Here is a 24,625-nt window from a genome sequence, read left to right as displayed (position 1 = left end):
ACAGCTGCTGTACTTTATGTCTATATATGCCCAATTTTAATGATGGAGATATTCACGAAGACTAGGAGGCGAGCACAGGAAGAACTGGGATGTTTGATTTGGTCGAAGGCAATTCATGGCGTTCGTTAAAAGGACTCCGACACGATAGTAACGTCCTACTGGAGAAGAATACACCTTCATCTTGCTTTTTGACCGGAGAAACCCCCACTTGTTGAGTACGTTACCGAACGTGTGCTCGACCTCCATGCGTAGCGAAGACATTCTTTCGTTGAATTCCCGCTCCTCTGGTGTTCTCTCTCCTGGACCTGAGAATGGACTAATGAGCACGTCACTGAGTCCATACGCGGGGTCCCCGTATAACCGGTAATATGTGTCCTTCGAGCTGTTGTCCATGCCGTTGCCCGAGCCTGAGGTTATGCTTGGGCATTTTGCATGTTCGGAGCACCAGTCCAACAGTCCACTGTCGCTGAGCAGAAACCCGTCACCTCTTCGACCTTCCAAAGGTCCGTGGAGGTGGCCAATAAGCCCATCTGGGAGGGCGAGAGCTTGGTACTTGAGAGCGTGATACTTCTTGTGACCGTTATATGCCTGCCGTTGATGTTTGCTTGGTCGGCATATGGCACGGATAGTGCAATCGATGAAGGCCCAAATATGGGGAACCACGGAACCGGCGCGCAAAGTTGCATCTGCATAAACTTTGAGACGGTCTTGGGAGAGTAGTGCGTGGTTGTCGAGCCCGAGTAAGTGCCCCCACATGTCATCAAGATGAACAACTAGTTGATTTATTACTTCAGACAGTGCAGCTGCGCTTCGTCAATACTTGATCATAAGATCATGTAAGTCTGCAGCACTGCGAAACCGGGCACAAAGGAGGCAAAAAGCCTCGAGGGCTGAGAATCGATGGCGAGACACCGTGATCACAGTCTCAGGTATTTCTAGCGCGGCCACAAGGTCCAAGAGTTCAGTGGCAGTAAAGCTGTCATGTGTGTCAGTGACTGAAAGTACGATACAGGAAGATGAGGGCAGGTACGCACCGAAATTCTGCAAGACAGTAGTCATCCCCGATGTTTTCCAACCATCTTCGTGTTATACGAATACCAGCTGGACTTGCACGGTGTTGGACATACGCACGTCTATGCTTTGCCCGTCGTGATATGCTGAAATCGGTGGATAACTCGTCCGGTAGCGTGGTCGCGTTGGGACCTAACAAAAGGCTGTTGGGCAGGGGAAGTGGTGGTCTCAGGTATGTCAAAACACTGAGGGCACAAGGGAGAAGGACAGCTAGATCGTGTTTAGGCATGGATGACGGGTGTGCACCAGGATGTCTGTGGAATTGCTGGCAAAGCTCATATTACAAAGTTCACGTAGGATATACTAGCGGGCGGGCCCAAAAGTATTACACCCGGTACATCCGTGTTGGTGGCAAAGCGTGAGAAGGACTACGTCGGCGGTGCAGACATACCATATTTTGGGAAAAAACCAGCTGCAAATCTGGTCTACTCTGCTCTCGCGCTGTACTTTCTTTGGGTGCCGGGCTTCCCCGCTGCGACCGGACACGCTAGTCTAGCGCGTGTCTACGTACTCCTCTTGGGGATTTCGTGGCCATACCAGCAGGACACCCTGTTCGGTGCTGCTACATCGAGTCAGCTTCTCTTCGTCCGACCAAGGCATGTCTCCGCGATCTGACGTATGATATGGCGCGAAGGTGACTCACCCCAGCTCGCACTCCATCCGCAGAGCATACTAGTGGCCGTCGATAATCATATTACACCACCCATGCAGCTGCGGGCCGATGCCCCAGGACGATTGCACCACATCTTCTCCCAGAGCACCGTCCGCCGACAGCTCCACCAATCACGGGCGCGGACGCGACACCAACTGCACTGCTGCGGACCACCGGCCCGTCGTCTGAGCAGCACGAGCTCGCACCATGAGACCGAAACGAGCACCAAAGCCGCGCTGCGCGACCTCCTCCGGCAGACCGCGCAACCCGTCGCCGTGGTCACCGCGCTGCTCCCTCCGCCAACATCCGTTACGAGCTCGCAGCCGCTCTACCACGGCGCGACGCTCTCCTCCTTCACCTCCGTCGCGCTCGACCCCCACCCTCTCGTCGCCTTTTCCCTCCGCGTCCCCAGCCGCATGGCCTCCTCCCTCTCCCACTTCTTCCCCTCCTCCCCTCCTTCCTCTCCCACAACGTCGTCAACGCCAAGGACAGACCTGACTCCGCACCTTGTCATCAATCTCCTCTCCGCCTCGCAGTCCTCCCTCGCACATACCTTCGCCCGCGCCGACCCCGCACACGCGCCCTTCGACGCTCCAGGCGTGCACTACGACCTCACCTCGGACGGCCTACCTGTCCTCCGCGGCGCGCTCGGCGCACTCTCCTGCTCTCTTGTCGGCGCTTCTTGGCCTTTACACGACCTCGCCGCGCTTTCTGTACGTCGCACCCATCAAGAAGGTCAGGAACCTTGGGCCGGCGCCGGCGTCGCGTCCGAGCTATACATCGCGCGCGTGACACGCGTAGAAGAGGTGGTACGCGCGTCCGAGGACGAGCTTCAAGGGGAGCCGATGCCGCTGTTGTACCACCACCGCGGATACTGTACCGTCGGCCCTGGTCCTCATCCTGATCCGGGTCCGAAAAAGGCGTGAAGCCGCGACCTCAAACGCGCTGTCTCGCTCACTCTCCTCGCTCGCCGCAAGGACCGTGCCGCCCGCAGACGAAAGTCGGAGCCGTGTCGCACCGTGTTTACCGACGTCGCCCGTCTCGGCTGCCTTCGACTAGTACATATTCCAGAGCCTTGCTCTCGCGCTCAAGCGCGTCGCATTGAAGGTTAGCGCCTCGATGACCTCGGGCCCCGCGCGCATCAAGGCCGCGATTGCCAGAGCGAAGGGAGTTGACGATCGGGTGCTTCGCCACTCCAACAGCAGCGGAACCCATCTCACGGCCAACTACCTGGCGATGATTCGCCTCAGGACGCTATCTTGGAAATAGGGCCAAAGATTGGGCAAAGATACGAGTACGCCGCAGCGTAGTCTTGAAAACAATATCTGCCTGAACACCCCGTCCAAAACCCGAGTATAAATGTGCATCATGACGTGCAAATTCTAAGTATCATCTTGCTCGTGGCTGCGAAAGCCAACGGGCAGTGCATGAAGAATACGCGATGTGGGCGATGTCTGAATACGCAGCTACATCGCGCTACGTGACACGACGTCTTTTGCGACAATCGCATCGTTTAACTGCCTGCACTACTTGTGGGGACCCATGCACACAGGTGTGCGCAAGTGGGCGGAGGCGCCGCGGAGCAGGCGAAGCCGTGCAGGCCGGGTAACAGACTGCAAGGAACGGACTAAATTACTACCTGGGAACATGTTCTGCCCGACCAATGGCCCACCTTGGAAGGTAATTGGGACGAGGACACATCATGATCAATGCGTATTCAACTGCCGCATAAGATCAATAACATATATTTGAATGGCTAGCATCCGAATGATAATGGTACGTGATGCATTCAAATATCCTCGAACGCGTGTATTAAAACGGGGGCGATGCGGCTACAGGATAACACTGTATGCCTACCATATGTATATCTGGATACCTGTACATTGAAATACGGGCTTCAGTGTACTCACCGTCGAATAATCGAACAGAGTTGGTGAGGAGCTTCGTCCGTATCTCGAACCTTGACGTCCTCATCCGCTGCATCGGATCACACGAGAACAACTCCGCCATCGACGTTGAGTAGTTCTCCGGTAACATACGCACACCGCTGTGGTAACTGATCAGCACACTCAATTCCCGCGATGGATGACTGACCATGAGATACAGATAAGCCTCTGCCGCCTGATTCATACAGTTCACTATGAGCAATATTATATAACGATGAAGCTTGACGATCCGAACCTCATCGGCATCGGCGACATGCTGCACCGGGAGCGTTTTCGTTTGGTTTTCGACTATGGCATTCATCTGCTCGGCCGGCAATTCGTTCAACAGCTGCATAGTTCACGGCCACATCGGTGAGCAGATTTCTTGGCCCGACCCTACATGCGCTCTCACCTTCGTAATAATCAAGCCTGGGCTAACCACGTTGGCTCTAATGGGCGCGATCTGTAGCGCCAGAGACTTGGTGAAACGCTCGGTTGCTCCATTGATGGCGGCGGGGAGCGCCCATCCTTTCGGACTGGGTGGCTTGCGAGAGGCAGCGCCGCTCGTGAACGTAATCGAGGAGCTTGCGGTCTTCGGCATACGGGCAGGCGCGTATTTTCCCGCGTATATGGGTCCCATAGTGCGTACCACGAATGCATCTGCGGCATGGTAATGAGCGCCAGGCATGCGCGTGCAACAACTTGAAATTGACCATTGAACTTCGTCAAATCAACGTCGGGATAGCCAAGGGGAATCTTGCTATCGGCCGCCGTATAGACTAATATGAATTTCAGCACAAGAACGAAAGCGCAGATCGTTCATCCCATACTCAGATGATCAAACTCGGGCAACGCTTCGAAGAACGCCTTGACGACACCTTCTCCTCCCTTGATGTCGCAGACGCAGCCTTCTACAGCTTGCCCAGTACCGAGGTCAATGAGTCGCGTAACCGCCGCGTCAACCCTTCCTTGGTGCGAAGACGAGATGGTCACCGAGGCACCTGCGTAAAGAGCGAGCTTGGCTACCGCAAAGCCTGCAAACATGTCTGATCAGATCAACGGATCAGCGCAATTCTAGCGTACCTATACCGCTCGAACCGCCGATAACGACGACACGCTTGCCTCGAAGTTTGTCTTGCACTTGGGATATAGGATACCGATCTGCTCACCGAAGTGAGCTTCAAGGAAAGGATCAGACCCTCCCTTTATACCCCCATGTGCTCACTCATCCCCCGGGGTTATCGAGTGTTCAACTTGCATGTTGTTAATATAGACCTATTCAGGTCGGCGCTGTCCTGATTCGGTGGTGCTCAAACTTTCCGGACAGTGCAACATCTGTCCGTCATTGATGTGGAGCCAATTCCGTATGGAATGCATTAATAAAACACCTCTTTCCTGTGATTGTGTTGAAGTCAGTATTGAGTTGATATACCACACTGACCACGCACGCAAACTAGCGAACCCTCGTCGAAGCTCAGCCTGAGCGCAGCAACACCCTCGTGCAACCTCAGATGTGATATGGGGGCCGTCCTTTGCGCGCGAGTCATCTGGAGGTCATGGGTGGGACCCTGAAGGGCAATGCGCGACCTTAGGACGAGGAATGCCCACCTTTGAAACCTCTGCGGACTTGATGGTATGCGGAACGAGTGCATCAGAAATTCTGTTTGAGCCGGCGAATTTGCGGATGAACGATCGATACTCGGACAGACAACCTTCACGCAATCGCGACGAGACCATGCTATGAGTTGAAATGTGATCATGACCCAACTCAACTGAATATGAACATTGAGGAATACAGAACACTGATGATCCGAGGCGTGCTGCATCGTGTACCCGATGCTCGTATATAGAATCCCCATATCCTCGTTAACTGCATCGGGTCACACGAGAACAGCTCCGCCATCCACATTGAGTAGTTCTCCAGTCACATATGCACACCGCTATGGCAAAAATTAGCCGATTAACTCAGACGCGTGGAAGACTCACCATGAGGTACAGATAAGCCTCCGCCGCCTGAATCATATACTCGCTATGAGAGATGGAGACGTCGTGATACATGTTAACGGGACAAACCTCATCAGCATCGGCAACATGCTGCACCGGGAGTGCCTTCGTTTGATGTGCGATTATGGCATTCATCTGCTCCGCCGGTTGCTTGTCCAGCAGCTGCGCGTTTACATGTGAGCTTATATCCCATCCCTGGCCTGTATGCCGCTCTCACCTCCGTAATGACCAAGCCTGGGCTGACTATATTCGCTCTGATGGGCGCAACCTGAACCGCCAAGCCCTTGGTGAATCGCTCAGTCGCACCGATGATGGCGGCGGGGAGCGCCCATCCTTTGGGCGGCTTGCGAGAGGCAACGCCGCTCGTGAACGTGATCGAAGAGCTGGCGGTCTTCGGCATACGGGCAGGCGCGTACTTTCCCGCGTATATGGGCCCCATAGTACGCACCGCGAATGCATCTATAGCATGACAGTACGCGTCAGCCATGCGCGCATGAAACAGTTGAATGCTGACCACTGATGTTGGTCAGATCAACGTCGGGATAGCCAAGGGGAATGCCGCTGTCTCCGGCCGTGTACACTAATATACAATTCAGCATGCGAAGGAAGACACGTCGTGAGCTGCATACCTAGATGATCAAACTCGGGGAGCGCTTCGAAGAACGCCTTCACAGCGTTTTCACCGCTCTTGATGTCGCAAACCCGCCCTTCCACCGGCTGGCCAGTGCCAAGGTCAAGGAGTCGCTTCACTGCCGCGTCAACTCTTCCCTGATTTGACGATGAGACTATCACCGAGGCACCGGCATAGAGAACGAGCCTGGCCACCGCAAAGCCTGCAAACCGTCTGATGAGATGGATGGACCTGCGTGTTCTCCAGCGTACCTATACCACTTGTGCCCCCTAATACGACGATACGCTTGCCTCGAAGTTTATCTTGCGCTAGGAACATCGGACAGTGATCAGCTCCGAAAAAGTAAGCTGTAAGGGGGGGGCAGGATGCTCCCTTTATACATTCATGTGCTCACCTCATCCCCCGTAGTATCCGAGGCACGACGTGCATAAGGCTCATTCAGGCCGGCGGGACCTTGGCGACTTCCCATCCAAGCTGTCTTGTCTGTTGCCATTGCTAGTGTCTGCATGCTTCTTGTTGGTAATCAGTATCTATTTCCTAGCGTCTGCGGCCCACTGGTAATCCACCTGGGTTGGCGTTGGATCACATTCATGCGGTTCCCCACCGCTGCCTCGGCCTTGCGGCAATTATCATCCGTTCACCTCGGATGCCGTCTTATACATATAGGGAATTCCTTAGGCTTAGGGAAGCGTGAGGTCGATGGTGCTGATAGTGCAAAAGGAACAAGGGCGAGCAAGCAAGTACTAATGGTAGGCGTGTGTGCAAAACAGATTCAAGAACGACGTGAGATGGCGGGGTCGATGCGAGGGTGGGGTCGATGCGAGGGTAGCCTTTGTATGGCGAAAGCCAAAAACAGTCTCTCTGGCGGGGAGTCGAACCCCGCTCTCCCGCGGCCGATGATGACGGATCAATTCATGACAGGCGGGTGTACTATCCGATATACTACCAGAGACTTGCAGATGGTTCTGCCAACACATCTATGGACCGTTGGATCCCCTGACAATTATTCCTGCTTGATCCATATCTCGTTGCTCACTCTCACACTATGAGCTCGGCTGAAGAGATCGCAAAAGCTGCCAAGCTTGCCTTCGAGGCATCTCAGCTCATACCTTCGGCTGAGCGCGTAACAGCCCTGCAACATATCCGCCATGAGTTAGAAGTCTTCAAGTCGGACATCCTCGCTGCAAATGCCAGAGACCTGGAGGTGCAGCAATCCAGTCTACCCCGGCTTCCGGACGCTGTCTGACTGTGTCCTGGATGGGCGCAGGCCGCGCGAGCAGAAGTGGACGCTGGCCGGATGTCGGGATCGCTCTTCAAGAGGCTCGATCTGGCGAAGGGCGACAAGTGGGACGCGATGCTGCAAGGCGTGTCGGACGTCGCGGCATTGCCGGACCCTACGGGCATCGTCACCTATGCGACGGAGCTGGACGACGAACTTGAGCTTTACCGCGTCTCCTGTCCGATCGGCGTGTTGCTTGTGATCTTCGAGGCGCGTCCCGAAGTCGTGGTCAACATTGCTTCATTGGCTATCAAATCTGGTAGGTCACTGCTATCTTACTTATGCTTTCGCTTGACCCGCAACCGTACAGGCAATGCTGCCATCTTGAAGGGCGGCAAGGAGTCGAACCAAACAACAGCACTGCTGTCGAAGGTCATTCAGGCTGGATTGGCGAAGACTTCCCTCCCTAGCACATATATCCAGAGCATTCAGACACGCGCAGAAGTAAACTCTCTGCTGGCTCTGGACCAGTACATCGACTTGGTGATTCCGCGGGGTAGTAATGCCCTTGTACGGAATATTCAAAACAACACTCGCATCCCGGTCATGGGTCACGCGGATGGAATCTGCTCCGTCTACCTGGACGAGACTGCAGACGTCGACAAGGCGGTTCGGGTAGTCGTGGACTCGAAGGTGCGCTCGCGTACCTTACCTTGTTAATGCCATATCTGACAGACGTGTTGTACAGACGGATTACCCTGCCGCATGCAACGCGGCAGAGACTCTCATCGTCCATCGATCATTACTCCATAATGTCTGGCCAACCGTCGCTTCCGCTCTCTTGACTGCAGATGTCCGCCTACTTTGCGATCCTTCTACCCTAGAGGCGTTGAAAACCTCATCCTCCCCTCCCCCAAACATGGCCTCACACGTTGCCCCTTCAGATGAAAGCTCCTATGGGGTTGAACACCTGTCCCTGACCATTTCCGTCCTCACGGTTGACTCATTACACCAGGCCATTTCCTTCATCAACGCTCACTCGTCTCATCATACCGACTCGATCGTCACCGAGTCGGACGCCACCGCTTCCGCATTCTGCAGGGGTGTCGACAGCGCAGGCACATACGTCAACGCCAGCACCCGCTTCGCGGACGGATTCCGCTACGGGTTCGGTACCGAGGTAGGTATAAGCACGGGCCGCATTCACGCCCGCGGCCCCGTCGGCCTCGAAGGCCTCGTCACGTACAAGTACATGATGCGGAGCAAGGCGAGCAAGGGGCACATCGTGGGCGAGTTCGGGTCGGGACCAGGGAAGAAAAAGTTCAAGCACCAGAAGATTGACGCGCAGGCGGTGCCCTTTTAATGCCATTATATTGCGATGCAAATGCTACAAATGTACTATGCTAGGTCGTGCGATAGATAGCGGTGAAGAGATGCGGCCAGATTATAAGGATACAATGCGGGGTATTCCATGGGACGAACAGTCATGGTGTGCCCCTTCACGAAGCGGCATCATCTTCCAGCTTTGCCTTTTTGTCGGACGGACTGCCCGCGTCGTCGTCTGCTTTCCGCTTCCCAGAGCCATTGGCGGCGGGTTCCTTTTTCTTCTTCTTGACCATCGACGTCAGGTCGTTGACCTGGGCGGGCGCGCCAGTTGATGCTGATCCGGTGTTCAGCTCCCGATCTAGTACTTTGGCCACTAACTCCGGCGCTGATTCCGCCCCCGTGGTTTCGGCGGGTAGCTGGCCCAATTCCTCGACCTGATCAGGCAAGTCGTTACTCCCGGATCTGTTAGACCATTATAAGACAAAAAGCTTGCCTTCAATGCGAGGTCTTCCTTGAGCTCGCTCAGCTCCCTTATTTCAGCTTCGACCTGGCTCTTGCTCATCTTGTCTACCGAATCCTTGACGAGAGCCTGTCCCGTCCACTTGGCCTTCCCCTTGCCCTTCGGGTCCGCAGGTGCTTCATCTAGTGTCGGAGGGGGCTGGTCGCCTTTTTGTAAACGGTCGCGCAATTCGGTCAGACGCGCTTCGGTACTGTCTAGGGCCCTTTGAGCGTGCACGATGGCTTCCGACAGCTTCCCGGAAGTCATGTCGAGCACGAGACTGAGCTTGTAGTGCGCCTCTGCTAGTTGGCGCGACGAAAGAGGGAGCAACTCTTCTTTCAGCGCGAGCCCCGCTCGATAGTCGGAGATCGCTTGGTCAAATTTCTCTGCATCCAGTTTATCGTTAGAGACAGCCAGTGATATATAGAGCGCATAACATAGTACCTGTCTCAAGCGATACGTCTCCGAGAGTGATGTACGTGTCCGCGAGCTTGAGTTTTATCTCGTCGTCGGCATCTTTGCCTTTGGCATATATCGCGCGAGCGAGTTCGAGAACCTCCCAAGCGGCGTTGAAGTCGTCTTCGGGCTCCGCGTCATCGTCTTCTTCCTGTTCCTCCTTCGCGTCTTCTGCCTCAACATCCTTCGCCGCCTCAGCAAACAGGTCCACAGGTTTATCCTCAGACTCTGCCATGGGCTCGTCCTCCTCCTCCGCATCCCCTGAAAATGATATAAAGGCGCCGTTGGAGCCTGGTACACGTTTCAGGCGCGAGGTCAGCGAGCCACACTGGCAGGACAAAGGGATGATCGTTTACCTGCTTCTTTAGACGGATCCTCCAATGCCTCGTCGGTTTGCTCCTTCCCAAGAACCGAGCTCTGTGCAATTGCGTTCTCGAGCAGAGCGCGCCCATAGGAAAAGTAGAGGTCGGCTGTCTCGGGTGCGTCTTGGCCAACCTGTTCGGTTCTGATCCAGGTCAGGGGGAGTGGCAACGGCGTTCGAGACAAAGCGAAGACACACTGAATTTCTAGAGCTACAGCGTAAAGCTCCGCCGCTTGTTCGTACTTCTTGAGCGCAAAGGCGCGTTTCGCATGTTCAACCGCGGTCTCGACGGTCATCCCTTCGGTTGAGATGTCGGTGGCCGTAAGATCGGGTTTCGGGGGTTCGCTACACCAATCCAGTTTATCAGCACGTATCTCCGCAAGTTTTCGTACAACACAGCGTACCTAGACATGATGGCGATGGCGGATGTGGTGGAGGTGAAGCAAGAGCTGTGGCTTGGGCGCCAGACGCGGACGCGATGAGACGCGTATCAGGTGACTATGCACTGCCACTTTCTAGGATTAGCGGCGGCAGAGGCTCTTCACCTCTGTCGCGGCAGGGTGCATACGTACTGCACCCATCATTGGCCGACCGCTAAGGTGTCATGCAACTATGAGTTGATAGAACAAGATACGAGTCCTTTGTCGACGTTGCAGTGGGAACGTATGGGATTCACTAAGTTGGCCAAGTTTGACGACACTGTCTTGACGCCCACTCACAATGACAACAGGTTCAGCGAGGATGACTGAGCCAGTTTCAAGGGCCGATCAATTGCGTGTGCGCTTCGTGGTAGGTATGCCGAGACAACCATAAATATGTTCCGACTTTGTGATTGTCGATACTTGTTCAACTCTTAGACCCCCGCAATGGCCTCTGTTTTTGGATTTATCAAGCGTGTCAAGACTGCACGTGCGCCATGAAATATTGTCGTCTGTTTCAGCTAATGTACCCTGTCTGCCTCTAATACAGGCCTTCAATCCGCCTGAGGTGCCCAAAGCTGAGAACCCGATTCGTTTCGGTATTCTCGGCGCAGCCAACATCGCCCCTGAAGCCCTCATCAAGCCTGCGAAGAGCCATCCTGAGGTCGTCATCGTTGCCGTTGCGGCACGCGACAAGACTAAGGCAGAGAAATATGCCAAGAAGTGGGGGATAAAGAAGGCATATAGCGGTTCGACAGGTTATGACGGTATGTGTGTGTCGACGACGATTCGAAGGCAAGGTGCTAATAGTGCATATTGGCCGCAGAGCTACTGAATGACCCAGACATTGACGCTATATATAACCCTGTGAGTTACACGTGGATGATTGACAACAAGCAACTCACGATGTATGGTAAGCTTCCGAACGGGCTACACTACGAATGGACCATGAAAGCCTTGTCGAAAGGCAAGCACGTTCTCCTCGAGAAGCCCAGTGCGGATACCGCGGACGAGACCCGGAAGATGTTCGAATTTGCAGAGCAGAAAGGTCTGGTTCTTCTGGAGGCGTTCCATTACAGGTGATATCAGCGCTGTTGCATTGTCTTCTCCCCTTAGACTAAACACTCGACGCGCATCAGGTTCCACCCTGCCACTCACCGTGCCAGGGCGATTCTCCAGAGCGGTGAACTGGGTGCTGTCAAAAGCTTCACTGCGCACATGACGCTTCCAGAAATTGGATTCATCCCTAAGGACGACATCCGTTATGACTACGCTCTCGGAGGCGGCTGCATGATGGACATGGGAGGTGTGTAAGGCTCGTGGAGCGGAGCACACGGACTTCCTGAGTTGTCACTGACCCCATCCATCGCCCAGGCTACCCCCTGAGCATCATCCGTTTCCTCACAGGGAGCAATCCCGTCTCCGTCCTCAGTGCCGACGCGGAACTCGCACCCACGGCAGTGAACGATATAGTCGACAAGGGCATAACCGCGACGTTCGCCTTCCCGAACGACGTCACCGCTACCGTACGGTGTCACTTCGGCCTGCCGCTCAAGCTAGGCTTCATACCGCTAACCCTGAGCAACTTCGTCTTCCCCACGGTCTGGCACTCCATCACGGTGAGAAAGCGCCAAGGCAGCAGCCGCCTAACGCGCACGGAGAAGGCGTACACGTTCGAGGATGGCAAGGGCGAACCGTGGTGGATGACGTAAGTTTGTGCTGCACAACCTGGAAGTGTTCGGAGGAGCGGGCTTGCTGACGACAACCGTGCAGTTATCGGTACCAGCTCGAAGCGTTTGTAGATAGGCTGAAGGGTCGCACGCCGCACTATTGGATAACTGCAGAAGATTCGATCACCAACCTGGAGTGGATACAACGCGTCTACGAAAAGGTACAGCTCGGCTCAAATGTGCTCGTGGTTCCTTACTGACCGACTCGACAGAGTGGCGTAGGAAGCCGCCCGGCGTCCAAGTTCGTGCTCTGATTCGACTGGTTTTCTCCTGCGTAAACGCCTTGGCTGAGGGTTTGACCAATGCAACTCCCACCGTATACACCACATAATCGGTACCTCAGTTATATATCTATAGTGACACCGTTCTGTTCCCGAATACATGGCTGCCGGCCTAGAGCGCAGCCCCATCTCGCCGCCGGTTCGCCAGCGGACAGGCATGGCACCCATGAGATCATTCCTATTCATTGATCAGGCCTCAGGCGTGACCCTATCATCGAACGCGAGGCCACGATAGTAGTGTACATCAGGTGGGAAGCTTGTTCGCGGATTTGAAGAGGATGACGAGAGGGGTCACTGTCATGTCCAAATCGAGCTGAGTCAGGCGCAAGCTCTCCGGACAGAAATAAATGGACCCGTACCGACGCTAGCAATCCAGACGATGGTGCGCAGGCCTCCGCCAGCGATCCTGTTCAGCGAATCGCTGATATAGATGGTGTTGTAGAGCAGTCGAAGTCCGATGCTATTGCACCAAGTATGAGCGGAGAGCGATCATCACGGATGCTAGCAGACGGACAAGGTGAGCGCGTAAATGTTGAGGGTCTCATGATCGAGGCCGGCGAGATTGCCAGCCAGCTACACATCCAGTCAGGATAACGTTCGCCGAACGCGGACAATTGACGTACCACGGCGGCAGCCCAGAGTGGGAATATCTCGTTGCCATTGGCGTGCGCGCTGAACATCCGGTCAGCACGGGCGAAGACAGTCGGGTTCTTGTCCTGAAGGCGCTTCATCTGCGCGCGAGGTTGAATACTGGAAATCATTATCGAAGTTTAATGGGGCAGCCAAGTCTCTCTCCATACTTGTCCGGTGCAATCGTCTTGTTGACGAGTTGAGTCTGAACAACAGTAACTGTCATTCGTGACAGACGATGGATTTGTGCGAACATTGTCCGTACCTTGAGGACATGAGGGTAGAATGCAGTGATGTACGCTGCAGGGATAGAGTACAACGAGAGACCGGCGGTTGCAAGGGAGTAAGTCATCGCGGCTTGGGCTCGAGGGGGAGGTCCGGTGAAGATGGCAGCTCTCTGTGGTCAGCGGTCGCCTTTTGAATGGTTGCTCGATCAGAGTTTGGTCAAGTATTCTGATGCCGCTAGCATTCGTCACCCCGCGGGACAATCAAGTAAGGCTGTAAGGGCACGTATGATCTTGCCAATTTCATGAACGCTTGCGACATGGCGTGGACGTGGACAACGCTGAGAGACAGAGTAATAAGTATCAAGGGCATCCAATCCAAAACCAAGCAAAGTACGTCTCGGGGTTCTCCGATCAGCAAGGTACATTTTACAGCCATCTTCTAGGAGTTTGCGGGGCAGTATCACATTGATCGAACTTCGTCTACCTTTCAGTCTTTGACAAGTCTTGACCTTGCCGATACATATACAGATCTTTCTGTGGTATTTCGAGATGCCGACACGAACTCACGTGTCCTCGGTTCTGACTATTTCGCATACTTGCCTATCAGCCTATACCTGATACAGTAGGTTGTACAAACTCGACGCTGCAATGAGACCAATTCATTCAAGTTCCAGGCTTATGTGTGTCTCACAATGTTCGATGTCACGAGTATTGAATATCGCGTGTACGCCTCTATGCAGACCCCACCAACAAACCTCGTAGTGTTTACCCATCTCCCCACTCAGGGCGATTAAGATGATCACAGCACAGCCACCCCCTGCTGGCTGGGCCCAAGATGACCCCGGCGATCATCTTGAGGTGTGATAACGAGATCTGGATGATAATCTACACAACTGATGGCGTGCGCTCGCGACTGCGCCCGCCGCCGCCGGCGCGTTGAGAGAATATAGTCCATCGTGCCCCAGCGGGGCAATTTGTAAGATACAAGAAGCGTACAAGACACATGCGGAATGAAAATGTACACAAGTGGACGACGAACGACAGATCGAACCCGGCCCCGAGAGACGCCAAAATCGACGGAGAATAAAACGGCAACTTGACCGAACATCGGCGCATCGACATCGATCAGTTCTTGTTGATACTGAGCAATTCGACTTCGAATTGCAGGGTGCTATTGGGCGGGATCACTGGAGGGAACCCGCGAGCGCCGTATGCCTGCGTGACGAAAGGGACCGGCGACATCTGTTGAGAACGCATGGGAGGAAGATGGAGTAGGTGGACACACATAATCAGGCGTTGCGGTCAGGACTGCCTTCTCTCCGAGCGACAGCTGGGGAACGCCTAATCATATCGATGATCGGGTTAGATGCGACCGATGACCAGTTTTGCAGCCTGGATAATAAGAACGCACCCTCGTCCCAACCCTTGATCACCTTCCCGACACCGATCTCGGTTTCGAAAGGCGAACCCCTATCGAAGAAGATGAGTGCAGAGTCGGGTGAGTTGGTGCTACGAACACGCACCGATCTCGACTAGAGTCGAACTTTGTCCCGTCGCGAAGAGTCCCGACGTAGTGTATGGTAACTAGGTCTGGGGAAGATAGCGTGAGATATATCAGCGGGGCGTGCAGTAGGAGATATCTACACACCACCCTTCCGGGGATAGTTCACACCATCTCCTGGAGAGATCCTCTCAATGGTCACGCCCTGCGCATGGCTGAGTCCGCGTTGACGAGCACGATCCAGAGGACTCACCATCGCTGAGATCGTTGGCGAAGGTGGGTGGTGGAATGACCGGAAGTTTCCTGGATTGGCCTCGATACTTATACCTGCGCGGAGAGGCGGAGTGCGGATCTTGATCCGATCTGCCTTATCGTGCAAAGCGTTCAAGGGGATGGAGAAACGGTAGCGGCTGTGCGCAATGAATCGTGACCTTCTCATCGTTAATCGATAAGTTTGGGCTCTATAGGGTCCAGCCCGAGCCATCCTATTCTCCGCTCGGGGTGTCGTAACGAATGCAGTCTGTTCAGGTTAGAGCGCGCGACGGTAACAATCTCTATAGTGGAGCCGCATCCAGAAATGCGTTAATCTGATGAAGTCATAGAAGGCCGAGGTAGTACCTGAATCGGCTGTGCCACTCGCAACTTCGGCGCAGCCGCTCACTATACGAGGTCGTCGGGTCACAGAAAGCTCACACAACCACGGAGTTGACGCTGTTGTACGATACATGCATGCGTATGCACCAATGAGCTGCTCGACGTTGGTCACGCTACCTCCTCGATCCTTGGGGCGTCGGAATCGTGGCCCGTCCGTCGATGTCCGGAAAGTCGGCGAGCTTCGGTAGCCGGGGCTCCGGTAGAGGCGACGCTCTCAGCCGCGAGCGACAGAGACCTCGCCATAGCTTCGTCGGCGATTGAGCGAAGGAGTGCGGGAGGCGATGTCAACACATGAGCACCGTAGAAGACGAGCTTGTTTGTGACATGACTTTGTCTCTGGCGACCGTCGTTCCCAGAGTGATCGAGGAATAGTCTGTGAAGGTCGGAGATGACGAGGAGCGTCGTGGCCGTGGGATGGTCGACGGGAATCAGGGGTCCATCTTTGGCGAAGTCAGATCCATCTGATCTCAACTGTACCACCCTCCGGGCTCGAAGGAGAGCAGCGGCATCTCGTAAGAGAAGACAGAACTGCTCGGAGGACACCGAATCCCCGCCTTCCGAGAGGTGGGAGTAGAACGCAGTCTCTACGCTTGATAAGGTCGGATGGACGAATTGGGATCTTCGGTCCGTCAAGAAGGGCGCGATCCCCGCGATTCTAGACCGCGTGATAGGTATATCCGAAACCTCCACCGAAGAGAGAGGGAACGCGCACAGATGCCTGCTGGTGTAGGCATACGCGAGGCTGAAGCAGTGATGTCAGTACGCACAAAGAGGGGAACATGGGAACGGCGAACTCGACGAACCAGACGGCTACTAGATTATAGAGCAGGAAGGGTCCTCTGTGCGCGGCGGTCGATAGTGATTTAACCATCTTCGACGGGAACGACATCATCTCGGGCGACGCTCCATATCGTTGGCCCCGGCGTGCATCATGTAGATCGACTGCACCATTCTGCATGTGCCCGTTGTAGGAAGGGTCTTCCCACCATGGCGCCAGCCACGTATCCTGCAGGGCGGGGCTTGCCAGAAGCTGTTGGGCCATCTCGCTCGAGGGGTTGCCCAAGAGTTTCATGAATTTAGCACGCTGATCGTCATCGAGCGCGTCCCATAGTGCATCAGGCGATGCAGATTCTGAGGAGTCTTCAGAACGCCGCCGAGGAGCATGTAGCCTGTTCTGCTCACCGATATCGAGGTGGCCCAGTCTCGCGGCTAGTGAATTCTCGTCCTCGTCGTCTAAGTCTAGCGTTAAGTCATCGTCTTGTTGGGAATCTTCCTCGAACCTCTTCAGTAGCTCCATCATCTGTCTCCGCTCATCCGCCGTCTTCGAGGGCGTGCCGCTGATATCAGACTCGATTTCCTTCCGGTAGAAAGCTTCCGAACATTCGGCATGGGACTAACGCAAGTGATACGCTCTTTTAAGGCGCCAGCCGTCGAAAGAGCGAATACGTACGTCAGAACGGAAACATCCCAATGAACAGTACGGTAGATTGCATCGAGAGCATAGGTATTTCGAGAATTGCCTTCTGCAACTGGACGACCGGGCAATCAGGGTTTTCGTATATCGGTGAATAATGTGAGAGCATACATGCCGCAAGGAGTCTGGAATACGGGTTCAGCGGGTTGCACGGAGGTCGCGGTGATTACAGGCGAAGTGGTCATGGTGGCTGAACACAGGGGTGAAATTTCTCTGCCGCCGACGTTCACGCTTTACTCCCAGATCCTAGGGCACTCTCGCTGCATGTCCCAGTAACCTCATCTCGCTACTAAGACCAAAGCTATCAAACGGAACATATCATGCCGGACCCTCTCTTGGTGGACAACAAAGCCTCCTTCAGCTCTTTTTCACATATCCTTGATGCTCGTCTACTGCGCGCACTGGCCGACTTGGGCTTCGCACGGCCAACATTGGTTCAGGCGAAAGCTATACCGCTTGCCCTTGAAGGTCGAGATATCCTCGCGAGAGCACGGACGGGCAGTGGAAAGACTGCGGCATACTGTATCCCTGTGATCCAGAAGGTCCTCAGCGCGAACGGCGTAGGTGCGCTCTCCCTCCCCACCCGCTCCCCAGTTGCTGAGCCATCGATCCCCGACAGCAATCAGCTCCGACAGATAAGCATACACATGCTCTCATACTGGTACCGACGCGTGAATTGGCGGAGCAAGTGAGCTCCCACTTACGGGCATTACTCGCCTACTGCGAGAACGAGGTCATCGTATCAAACGTGGCCAGTGGTGCAACGAGTCACCTCCAGAAGTGAGGCATTTCCGCACCTCCTGCATATGATTCATATTCACCCGTATCGTCGTGTGCACTGCAGGACTCTTCTGGAAGACAGACCCCAAATCGTTGTATCCACGCCGTCTCGGGTTCTCACCTTGCTCAAGTCAAAGGTGGGCCGGTACCCCTGATTCCATTCACTCCGCTCACAGTCTCCCAGACCGTGGACATCAGCAGGATCGAGTGTCTTGTCATCGATGAGGCCGACCTCATCTTCTCCTATGGCCACGATGAAGACATACGACAGATCCTTGGCGGCGGCTATCTCCCGAAGATATTCCAATCTTTCCTCATGAGTGCCACCATGACGGAGGATGTCGAAACCCTTAAGGGGCTCGCATTGCGTAATCCCGTACGTCTCTTATCTCTTGTCTATGACGCCCGCAATGCTCATCGGTGCCGTAGGCTATCCTTAGACTCGAGGAGGGCGAAGACCAGGCGGCGAATCTGACGCAGTACTCCGTCCGGTAACTTGATTGATACATCCTGGGTATCCGCCGTCTGAAACACTCGCGTCAGGTGCTCAGAGGTTGACAAGTTCCTACTCACGTACGTTATCCTCAAACTCAAGCTCATCAAAGGCAAATGCATCATCTTCGTCAACACCGTGGACCGGTGCTACCGCCTCAAGCTGTTCCTGGAGCAGTTTTCAATCAAGAGCTGCGTATTGAACTCTGAGCTTCCATTGAATTCAAGGTGATGAGCTTACTGCAGAAGTGGCTATTGACGCTGATCGTGGATTTGAAGGTATCATGTTGTCCAGGAGTTCAACCAGGGTGTGTACGACTATATAATTGCGACGGATGAAAGCGGCGGCCGTGGCGAGGAAGATTCCGACGATGAAACAGATGCGGAGGGTACCGATGAAGACGCGGCCGATGAAGATCCTGAATGTATGTTCAGGATAAGCAAGTCTCTGCGTCTCATGCTTACTCCGGTACCTAGTCTTGTCCACGCAGCGGGAGGACCCGGAGGACGGCGAGACCTCGAAGCGAAAGCCGAAGAAGCGCAAGCGTACGGAAACTTCGGCTACCCCGGATTCACAACACCCGAAGCCGAGCAAGCGAAGCAAGGGAGGCAAAGTGAAGAGCACTGATCGAGAGTATGGGGTTACCCGAGGCGTGGACTTCATCGATGTGGCTTGCGTTCTCAATTTCGATCTGCCATCGTCCTCGCGGGCATACACTCACCGAGTTGGGCGAACCGCGCGGGCCGGGCGGACCGGCATGTCCTTATCCTATGTCGTCCCCAAGGTGAGTCCTGACTGTTTCCTTCGGTGAAGATTAATCTGAAGGCAAAGTATAGGAAGAATGGGGGAAGAATAAGATTGTCGGGTGCTTAGAGACCGCTAAGAAGGACGAAAAAACCTTTGCGAGGATTGAGAAAGAGCAAGCTGCGAGAGGTAGCAAGATAAAGGAATATAAGTTCGATATGGCACAGGTTGAGGCGTTCAGGTATCGAATGGAGGACGCCCTTCGCTCTGTGACAAGAGCGGCAGTCAAGGAAGCCCGAATCAAGGAGCTGAAAACGGAGATACTAAATTCCGACAAATTGAAGGTAAGGAATCGCCTGGAGCTATCGCAGTTATAATGCTCACACGATCGAAACAGGCTCATTTCGAGGACAACCCCCTTGACCTCGAGTATTTGCGACACGACAAACCGCTGCACCCCACGCGCGTACAGCCACATATGAAGCATGTACCAAAATACCTATTACCCCGGATTGCCCCCGCTCCGGTGGAGGGGCAAGCTTCTACTCCGACGGAAGCCGAGCAGGAGCGTTCGAGCAGCGCCGGGTTCGTACCTTTCACCAAAAATTCAGCACGGGGCCGCGGACGAGGAAGGGGGCGTGGTGGCAGAGGTGGCAGCAGAGGTGGCCGCAAGAAAGCTGATCCTTTGAGAAAGTTTGGAAGATAGATTGATCATGCACCGACGTGTTAGTACCGTTCCACCAGTATGGATAAACAAGCTCATTAGCCTGCTTTGACACCTGCAATGTTCAGACTCGCTTTGCTTCCGCCGCTTCCCCACACACGTACATGAACGCGGTACGTGTTCCGAGGATCAATTGTACGTTATTCGGACCCATGTCATGGCACCTTAATATGCGGTATCCTGCCTACAACTGCCTTCAATCGCCGACGTCCGGCTTGGTTGCTGTTACTGCTGATACTCGTCTGTGTGTATGATTATTACGTCTCGTTATCGCCGACGCGACTAGACGCAACCTGGGCCTACAGCTCGAGTACCACGATCTTTAGGTCCCTGGATATAGCACATCAAGCTTATTCTCTCACCGCCGGTATGCACGTGTTAGACGGCGCCTCTGCATGTCTGCGCCTGCCTGCACTTTCTATGAACGTCCCGCGCCTAAACGACGAACGTTGGCGTCGCATGAACTGCTTATTCGGTTGCGACCCGGAAATAACTTTGAAAGAGACGGCTAAAGTACTCTTTTAGGCATCCATGCGCTTCTGCGCATGATGCGTTAGTTCCTCCTGTGGGAGCCCTCGTTCTATTTCAAGATAACGCTCTTCGCATTCGCGTGCAGCAGAGGTTTCCGTGCCGAGCTTTGCAACGGTCGTATACCTATAAAGCGTACACGATGTAAGTATTACATTCCCTTCCCTTGTCTAGCTGACAAGAACTACAATGCTAGGCTCGCTGTTACTTTATCTTGCTTTGGCAGTGCTCATCGCTTCTCATGTGGCTGCAGACCTTCTCAGCGATATTGAGACCGCGCTCGAGAACGCGGTGGATTGTGCTTCAGGCCATGTTTTGATGGTTCCGTTGCAGGCGCTCGCTGCCCTGGGAAACGACGCGTTTGTTGATACTATCGTGGCTATTTGCCAAGACTTCAACGTAGGCTTCTTTCTGCTTTTCCCAACGAACGAGACATTCACGAGGCCACCCCAGCTCGAGGACGACGACGTGTGCGCGGGCGCGATCGGAGAACAGGGACCGATTCTCGCGCATGATCTACGCCAAATCTCGGCGACCGGACAAACTGCGTCGAAATTCCTGGATGCAGTTTTCGGGCTATGCCAGCCCCCGGGTAAGACACGATAAGCATACTATCGCTTGCATCTGATTCGTGGTAACGCGTCATCGGAAGCTGTGAACGCCTTCACTGTGCCATTCCCAAGTGCGGCACCGACCAACCCCAAGGCTTTCGTATCCTCTGGCAAAGCACCCTTCCAGGTTCGGAATCAGTAGCCCATTGATCCGCCGGTGACTACTGACTCTTTTTTACGTATGCAGGTCATTCATTTCAGCGACGTTCATATCGACAGATCTTATACCGTGGGCTCCGAGGCGAATTGCACGAAGCCCATTTGTTGCCGCAATTTTGAGGATCAGACGGGCTCCGTGACAGAACCAGCGGAACCAAATGGCAATAGCCGATGTGACAGCCCGGTTTCCCTCGCGGATTCAATGCTTGAAGCTGCTCAACACTTCGGTGGATCCGCTCGCTTTTCCATCTTCACGGGCGACGTAGTGGAAGGTTTGTGTTATTGGCATACATTCGGAACCGAGTGTTGAGTAAATCCGCAGGAGAGGTATGGCTCGTTAACCAGACGTAAGCCTTCGCGCCAAACGTGTATCTGACACATCATCAAACAAAGCACTTTCATAGCGAGGTCACGGGTGACTTGGAGGCATTCAATGCGGAGATGGCATCTAAGCTCGGTGCCCCTGTTTTTGGAGCCATAGGTAATCTTCCTACATCTGTCTCCTCGTATCCCGATCAACGAGTTATTTCCGGTTAATCAGGCAATCAGTGAGCAGCGAAGCACAGCATTAATTTGATATCTTTACTCACTTCGTAACAGCGACGCAGCGCCTGTGAACAGCTTCCCAAGGAACACGACAACCACGACAATAGACTCGCAATGGGTATTCGATACGCAGAGTGCCGGATGGACCGTGAGCCATGCACCCAATTTCGGTCGAGACATCCTTGACACTTTGTGTAGCGATGGATCAACTCATCCGCAGCGAACCAGCTGGATCACATGTCGGGCAGCTACTCTGTCATCGTACCAGGGACAGATCTGAAGTAAGCATCAGCGATTCGAAAGACAGGTGTTGATCTGAATCTCGTCGCTCTAGAATCATTTCGGTCAACACGCAGTATTGGTACAAACAAAAGTAAGCGCAACTCATCGGTGATACCCTTCGCGCTCATGGTTTCCTACCTAGCTTCTGGGTTTATGACAGCGACACGCAACAGTACGGTGATCCGATCTCGTCGTTTTGATATTAATCTATCCTTTCAGAACCGATCCCAACGGGATCCTTGGATTCATGGTGCAGGAGTTGCAGAGCGCGGAAGACGCCGGTCAACGAGCGTGCATCATTGGACACATGCCCTTGGGGAAGGTAATATAGCGAAGTCTCCACGGCTACTGTTTGCTAACCAGACGAGTAGGAGGACGCGTTGAATGATCAGGTGAGGCATCTTTCCGCTACACATATCGTGCACCTGCTCATTTACATCATGATCAAGTCCAACTATTATGACCAGATAGTGCAGCGGTATAAAAACACGATTGCAGTGCAGTTCTTTGGTCACAGTCATAAGGTGAGTTACGTACTTAACAGTACAGCTTATTAATTGCGACCTCACACTTCCCTAGGATCAATTCGAGATTGCGTACTCGGATTACAACGACCAGACCGCGTCTACGGCAACGAGCGTCGCTCTCATTGCTCCTGCACTCACTCCTACCAGTATGCATGGATGTAAGCCGTATAGTTTGGAGAGATTGATCGTCGTGTCTTGTAGGCGGTAACCCAGCGTTCAAGATTTACGACATTGATCCAGACACGTTCGAAGTTATCGACGCACGAGAATATATCGGTTCGTCGTCGTATCCGCATTCCACTGCTAAGAGATCGGGACTGATGTCGTTGTAGCCAACATCAGCTCGCCGGGATTCCAAACTCAACGTACGTGCCGCTGAGGTCGACGTTTGCAGCCACTTGCTGACGATAATCCCAGCCACATGGGAGCTGTATTATAGGTGAATCAAGGCCGGTTACCGCACATGTTCATGAATCGACTAAACGTCCCTTCCTCAGTGCTCGAGACAGCTACGGGCCGCTTGTTGGTAATCTCGGCCCTACAGATGCGCTTAACGCTTCGTTTTGGCACAAGCTCACGGAGGTCTTCGAGTCCGACGACGACGCGTTCCAGCTTTACAATGCGCGGCTAAGCCGGGAGACGATCGCGGAGGTCACGGCGTGTACCGACGACTGCAAGAACACGGCGATTTGTGACATGCGGGCTTTGAGGGCCGAAAACAACTGCGTGCGTATCGTGAAGCAACTCGCCATGGTGGGCATGAAGGGTTGATGATGTATGTGGGTAGGACACCGCGACGGCGGGGATCTCCTTCAAGAGGGACACACACGAGCACTCCAGCGAGTCTGATGCATGCGAAGGCACCGGTGCCGCGCGCATCATGCGCAAGCTCAGGGACAGAGTTTTGTCCGGCTCGGTACGTTGTCGTGGTCGCTTGCAACGCAAGGGCCTTCCCTCATCGAGTTTGCAGCGACTGCCCACGGACCGGCTGAGGAAGCGTCTGGAGGCGGTGAACCTGTAGGGCTGGAAGGGTTGATATTACAATGACTATGGTACAGCGATACCGTCCTTCTGACAACTATATAAACGTCATTATGTTGATGGATTAGTTGCCTTGATGGTGTTACTTGCGGGGCATGGAATGCGTCTTGAACAACGTCACCTCGATCGTGGCTGGTCGCTCGTCGGGTATCTCGGGTTCGTCTCTGTCATACGCGTCAGTTTTCATTTCGGAGGCTCGCGAGCAGCGTGGTCCACATACTCTTCGGCATCTATAATCCTCTTGATGCCGTCGATCACGTTTGTGGAAAGGGCTGGCGCTGGCTTGCCCGTCTTCCGCTTCTGGAACTCTGAGGTCCACTCCCCAATCTGGGCATGATAATTCCACCCGATGCGCGCGAACGTCGCGTCGGAGATGGTCGACGAGTCAACCTTGATCGCAGGCTGGCACATGTCCTCGTAGAACTTCTTCGCGGTGCGAACGACGGTGTAACGCGCCGTGCGACGCACTTTCGCGTCGGGGTCGAACCAGGAGAGGGTGATAAACTTCGCCTCGTCCTCGCTGAACTGGGCCGCGTTCGACAGGTCGCGCCGCTCGAGCTTCTTCGCCCTGAGGTCCGCGAGCCGCTGCGCGGCCTTCTCCCGGCAGCGGTCGTAGTGCTCCTTCAGCCGGCCGGCGAGCTCCGCCTGCCACCTCTCCTCCGCGGCCCTCTCCTTCGCGTCGATCCAGACGTAGATCGCGTACGCGATCGAGACGGCGCTCCCGAGCGGGTGCGCGTGCAGCGCGATCGCCAGCGTGAGCTTCACGACCTGGGTGGCCATCGTGCCGAGGAAGCTGAGGTCGATCTCGTCGTCCGGCCCGGAGGCGACGACCTTCACCGCGCGATCCTGGATGCGGTCGCCGAGCTCGTCCTTGGCCATGTCGACGAGGATGTCGGTCGCGAGGCCTTCGGCGTTGAAGAGCGCGGTGATCGCCTTCAGCGACTTGTCGAATAGGCAGCCGGCCTTGAACGTTTCCTTGCCCTTCGACATCTCGACGAAGTCTTTGTCGGAGAGGAGCGGGGTCTGGTGGTGGATGTTAAAGAGGTGATAACCGATAGATGGGGAGGAAATGCACCTTGAGCGACATTTGTGACGGAAGAGGGCTAGCGTCGGTACGATGAAGCTGGACG

The 24,625-nt window shown here is 54.4% G+C and overlaps 12 protein-coding genes and 1 non-coding gene across 13 annotated transcripts; 5 read left to right on the top strand and 8 right to left on the bottom strand.

Moving 5' to 3' along the window:
- Positions 1-36: 36 nt before the first annotated feature.
- On the bottom strand, positions 37-813 carry PUNSTDRAFT_67051 (uncharacterized protein; the record flags this gene model as incomplete). Its single annotated transcript, XM_007382877.1, has 1 exon — positions 37-813. A coding segment is annotated over one exon (777 nt), but the record flags the coding sequence as incomplete, so codon positions are not given.
- Positions 814-1,510: 697 nt separating this feature from the next.
- PUNSTDRAFT_143157 (uncharacterized protein) lies at positions 1,511-3,075 on the top strand. Its single transcript, XM_007382876.1, has 2 exons — positions 1,511-1,667; positions 1,738-3,075. The coding sequence occupies exon 2, from the start codon at positions 1,777-1,779 to the stop codon at positions 2,647-2,649; it is 873 nt and encodes a 290-aa protein (XP_007382938.1). The 5' UTR covers positions 1,511-1,667; positions 1,738-1,776; the 3' UTR covers positions 2,650-3,075.
- Positions 3,076-5,528: 2,453 nt separating this feature from the next.
- On the bottom strand, positions 5,529-6,601 carry PUNSTDRAFT_113097 (short-chain dehydrogenase/reductase SDR; the record flags this gene model as incomplete). Its single annotated transcript, XM_007382875.1, has 6 exons — positions 5,529-5,588; positions 5,722-5,814; positions 5,870-6,111; positions 6,167-6,232; positions 6,282-6,485; positions 6,535-6,601. The coding sequence occupies 6 exons, from the start codon at positions 6,599-6,601 to the stop codon at positions 5,529-5,531; spliced, it is 732 nt and encodes a 243-aa protein (XP_007382937.1).
- A 539-nt stretch (positions 6,602-7,140) lies between these two features.
- Positions 7,141-7,235, bottom strand: PUNSTDRAFT_t49. The gene has a single exon. It is a non-coding gene; the product is annotated as a tRNA-Asp (tRNA).
- Positions 7,236-7,328: 93 nt separating this feature from the next.
- PUNSTDRAFT_101593 (gamma-glutamyl phosphate reductase) lies at positions 7,329-8,865 on the top strand (the record flags this gene model as incomplete). Its single annotated transcript, XM_007382874.1, has 4 exons — positions 7,329-7,487; positions 7,551-7,821; positions 7,873-8,195; positions 8,251-8,865. The coding sequence occupies 4 exons, from the start codon at positions 7,329-7,331 to the stop codon at positions 8,863-8,865; spliced, it is 1,368 nt and encodes a 455-aa protein (XP_007382936.1).
- A 136-nt stretch (positions 8,866-9,001) lies between these two features.
- On the bottom strand, positions 9,002-10,440 carry PUNSTDRAFT_113095 (uncharacterized protein; the record flags this gene model as incomplete). The annotated part of the gene is made up of 5 exons (XM_007382873.1): positions 9,002-9,262; positions 9,322-9,713; positions 9,772-10,074; positions 10,140-10,288; positions 10,343-10,440. 5 exons carry the CDS (start codon positions 10,438-10,440, stop codon positions 9,002-9,004), a joined length of 1,203 nt encoding a protein of 400 aa, XP_007382935.1.
- A 570-nt stretch (positions 10,441-11,010) lies between these two features.
- Positions 11,011-12,599, top strand: PUNSTDRAFT_143154 (NAD(P)-binding protein; the record flags this gene model as incomplete). Its single annotated transcript, XM_007382872.1, has 8 exons — positions 11,011-11,040; positions 11,114-11,330; positions 11,390-11,430; positions 11,482-11,642; positions 11,703-11,869; positions 11,938-12,271; positions 12,337-12,454; positions 12,506-12,599. 8 exons carry the CDS (start codon positions 11,011-11,013, stop codon positions 12,545-12,547), a joined length of 1,110 nt encoding a protein of 369 aa, XP_007382934.1. The 3' UTR covers positions 12,548-12,599.
- Positions 12,600-12,818: 219 nt separating this feature from the next.
- On the bottom strand, positions 12,819-13,556 carry PUNSTDRAFT_65822 (uncharacterized protein; the record flags this gene model as incomplete). Its single annotated transcript, XM_007382871.1, has 5 exons — positions 12,819-12,868; positions 12,934-13,034; positions 13,089-13,147; positions 13,198-13,324; positions 13,438-13,556. The coding sequence occupies 5 exons, from the start codon at positions 13,554-13,556 to the stop codon at positions 12,819-12,821; spliced, it is 456 nt and encodes a 151-aa protein (XP_007382933.1).
- A 1,000-nt stretch (positions 13,557-14,556) lies between these two features.
- Positions 14,557-15,188, bottom strand: PUNSTDRAFT_66164 (uncharacterized protein; the record flags this gene model as incomplete). The annotated part of the gene is made up of 5 exons (XM_007382870.1): positions 14,557-14,646; positions 14,717-14,772; positions 14,843-14,901; positions 14,955-15,021; positions 15,080-15,188. The coding sequence occupies 5 exons, from the start codon at positions 15,186-15,188 to the stop codon at positions 14,557-14,559; spliced, it is 381 nt and encodes a 126-aa protein (XP_007382932.1).
- Positions 15,189-15,694: 506 nt separating this feature from the next.
- On the bottom strand, positions 15,695-17,245 carry PUNSTDRAFT_143152 (uncharacterized protein; the record flags this gene model as incomplete). Its single annotated transcript, XM_007382869.1, has 5 exons — positions 15,695-16,328; positions 16,390-16,717; positions 16,769-16,979; positions 17,037-17,115; positions 17,172-17,245. The coding sequence occupies 5 exons, from the start codon at positions 17,243-17,245 to the stop codon at positions 15,695-15,697; spliced, it is 1,326 nt and encodes a 441-aa protein (XP_007382931.1).
- Positions 17,246-17,380: 135 nt separating this feature from the next.
- Positions 17,381-19,783, top strand: PUNSTDRAFT_67161 (ATP-dependent RNA helicase dbp9; the record flags this gene model as incomplete). The annotated part of the gene is made up of 10 exons (XM_007382868.1): positions 17,381-17,624; positions 17,663-17,840; positions 17,905-17,977; positions 18,025-18,216; positions 18,270-18,331; positions 18,384-18,560; positions 18,612-18,721; positions 18,810-19,117; positions 19,170-19,421; positions 19,475-19,783. The coding sequence occupies 10 exons, from the start codon at positions 17,381-17,383 to the stop codon at positions 19,781-19,783; spliced, it is 1,905 nt and encodes a 634-aa protein (XP_007382930.1).
- A 735-nt stretch (positions 19,784-20,518) lies between these two features.
- On the top strand, positions 20,519-23,475 carry PUNSTDRAFT_113091 (sphingomyelin phosphodiesterase; the record flags this gene model as incomplete). Its single annotated transcript, XM_007382867.1, has 19 exons — positions 20,519-20,728; positions 20,783-20,921; positions 20,982-21,067; positions 21,128-21,371; positions 21,422-21,446; positions 21,504-21,580; positions 21,708-21,793; positions 21,844-21,926; positions 21,980-22,018; positions 22,070-22,099; positions 22,147-22,249; positions 22,299-22,319; positions 22,377-22,451; positions 22,507-22,600; positions 22,656-22,730; positions 22,787-22,819; positions 22,872-22,893; positions 22,952-23,180; positions 23,242-23,475. 19 exons carry the CDS (start codon positions 20,519-20,521, stop codon positions 23,473-23,475), a joined length of 1,905 nt encoding a protein of 634 aa, XP_007382929.1.
- Positions 23,476-23,487: 12 nt separating this feature from the next.
- On the bottom strand, positions 23,488-24,512 carry PUNSTDRAFT_51875 (uncharacterized protein). Its single transcript, XM_007382866.1, has 2 exons — positions 23,716-24,512; positions 23,488-23,659 (listed from the first exon to the last, which is right to left on the bottom strand). Exons 1-2 carry the CDS (start codon positions 24,483-24,485, stop codon positions 23,578-23,580), a joined length of 852 nt encoding a protein of 283 aa, XP_007382928.1. The 5' UTR covers positions 24,486-24,512; the 3' UTR covers positions 23,488-23,577.
- Between the last annotated feature and the right edge of the window lie 113 nt (positions 24,513-24,625).

The sequence above is a fragment of the Punctularia strigosozonata genome (assembly GCF_000264995.1).
Source record: "Punctularia strigosozonata HHB-11173 SS5 unplaced genomic scaffold PUNSTscaffold_5, whole genome shotgun sequence".
NCBI classification, from domain to species: Eukaryota; Fungi; Basidiomycota; class Agaricomycetes; order Corticiales; family Punctulariaceae; genus Punctularia; species Punctularia strigosozonata.
This window is presented reverse-complemented; position numbering and strand designations above follow the sequence as displayed.

Excerpts from the sequence above, each read along its gene's own strand:
- PUNSTDRAFT_143157 (XM_007382876.1), top strand. The coding sequence starts at position 1,777 with ATGCAGCTGCGGGCCGATGCCCCAGGACGATTGCACCACATCTTCTCC.
- PUNSTDRAFT_51875 (XM_007382866.1), bottom strand. The coding sequence starts at position 24,485 with ATGTCGAAGGGCAAGGAAACGTTCAAGGCCGGCTGCCTATTCGACAAG. Across the intron at positions 23,660-23,715 it reads AGGATTATAGATGCCGAAGA|AGACGAACCCGAGATACCCG; the intron begins GTATGTGGACCA and ends CGCGTATGACAG.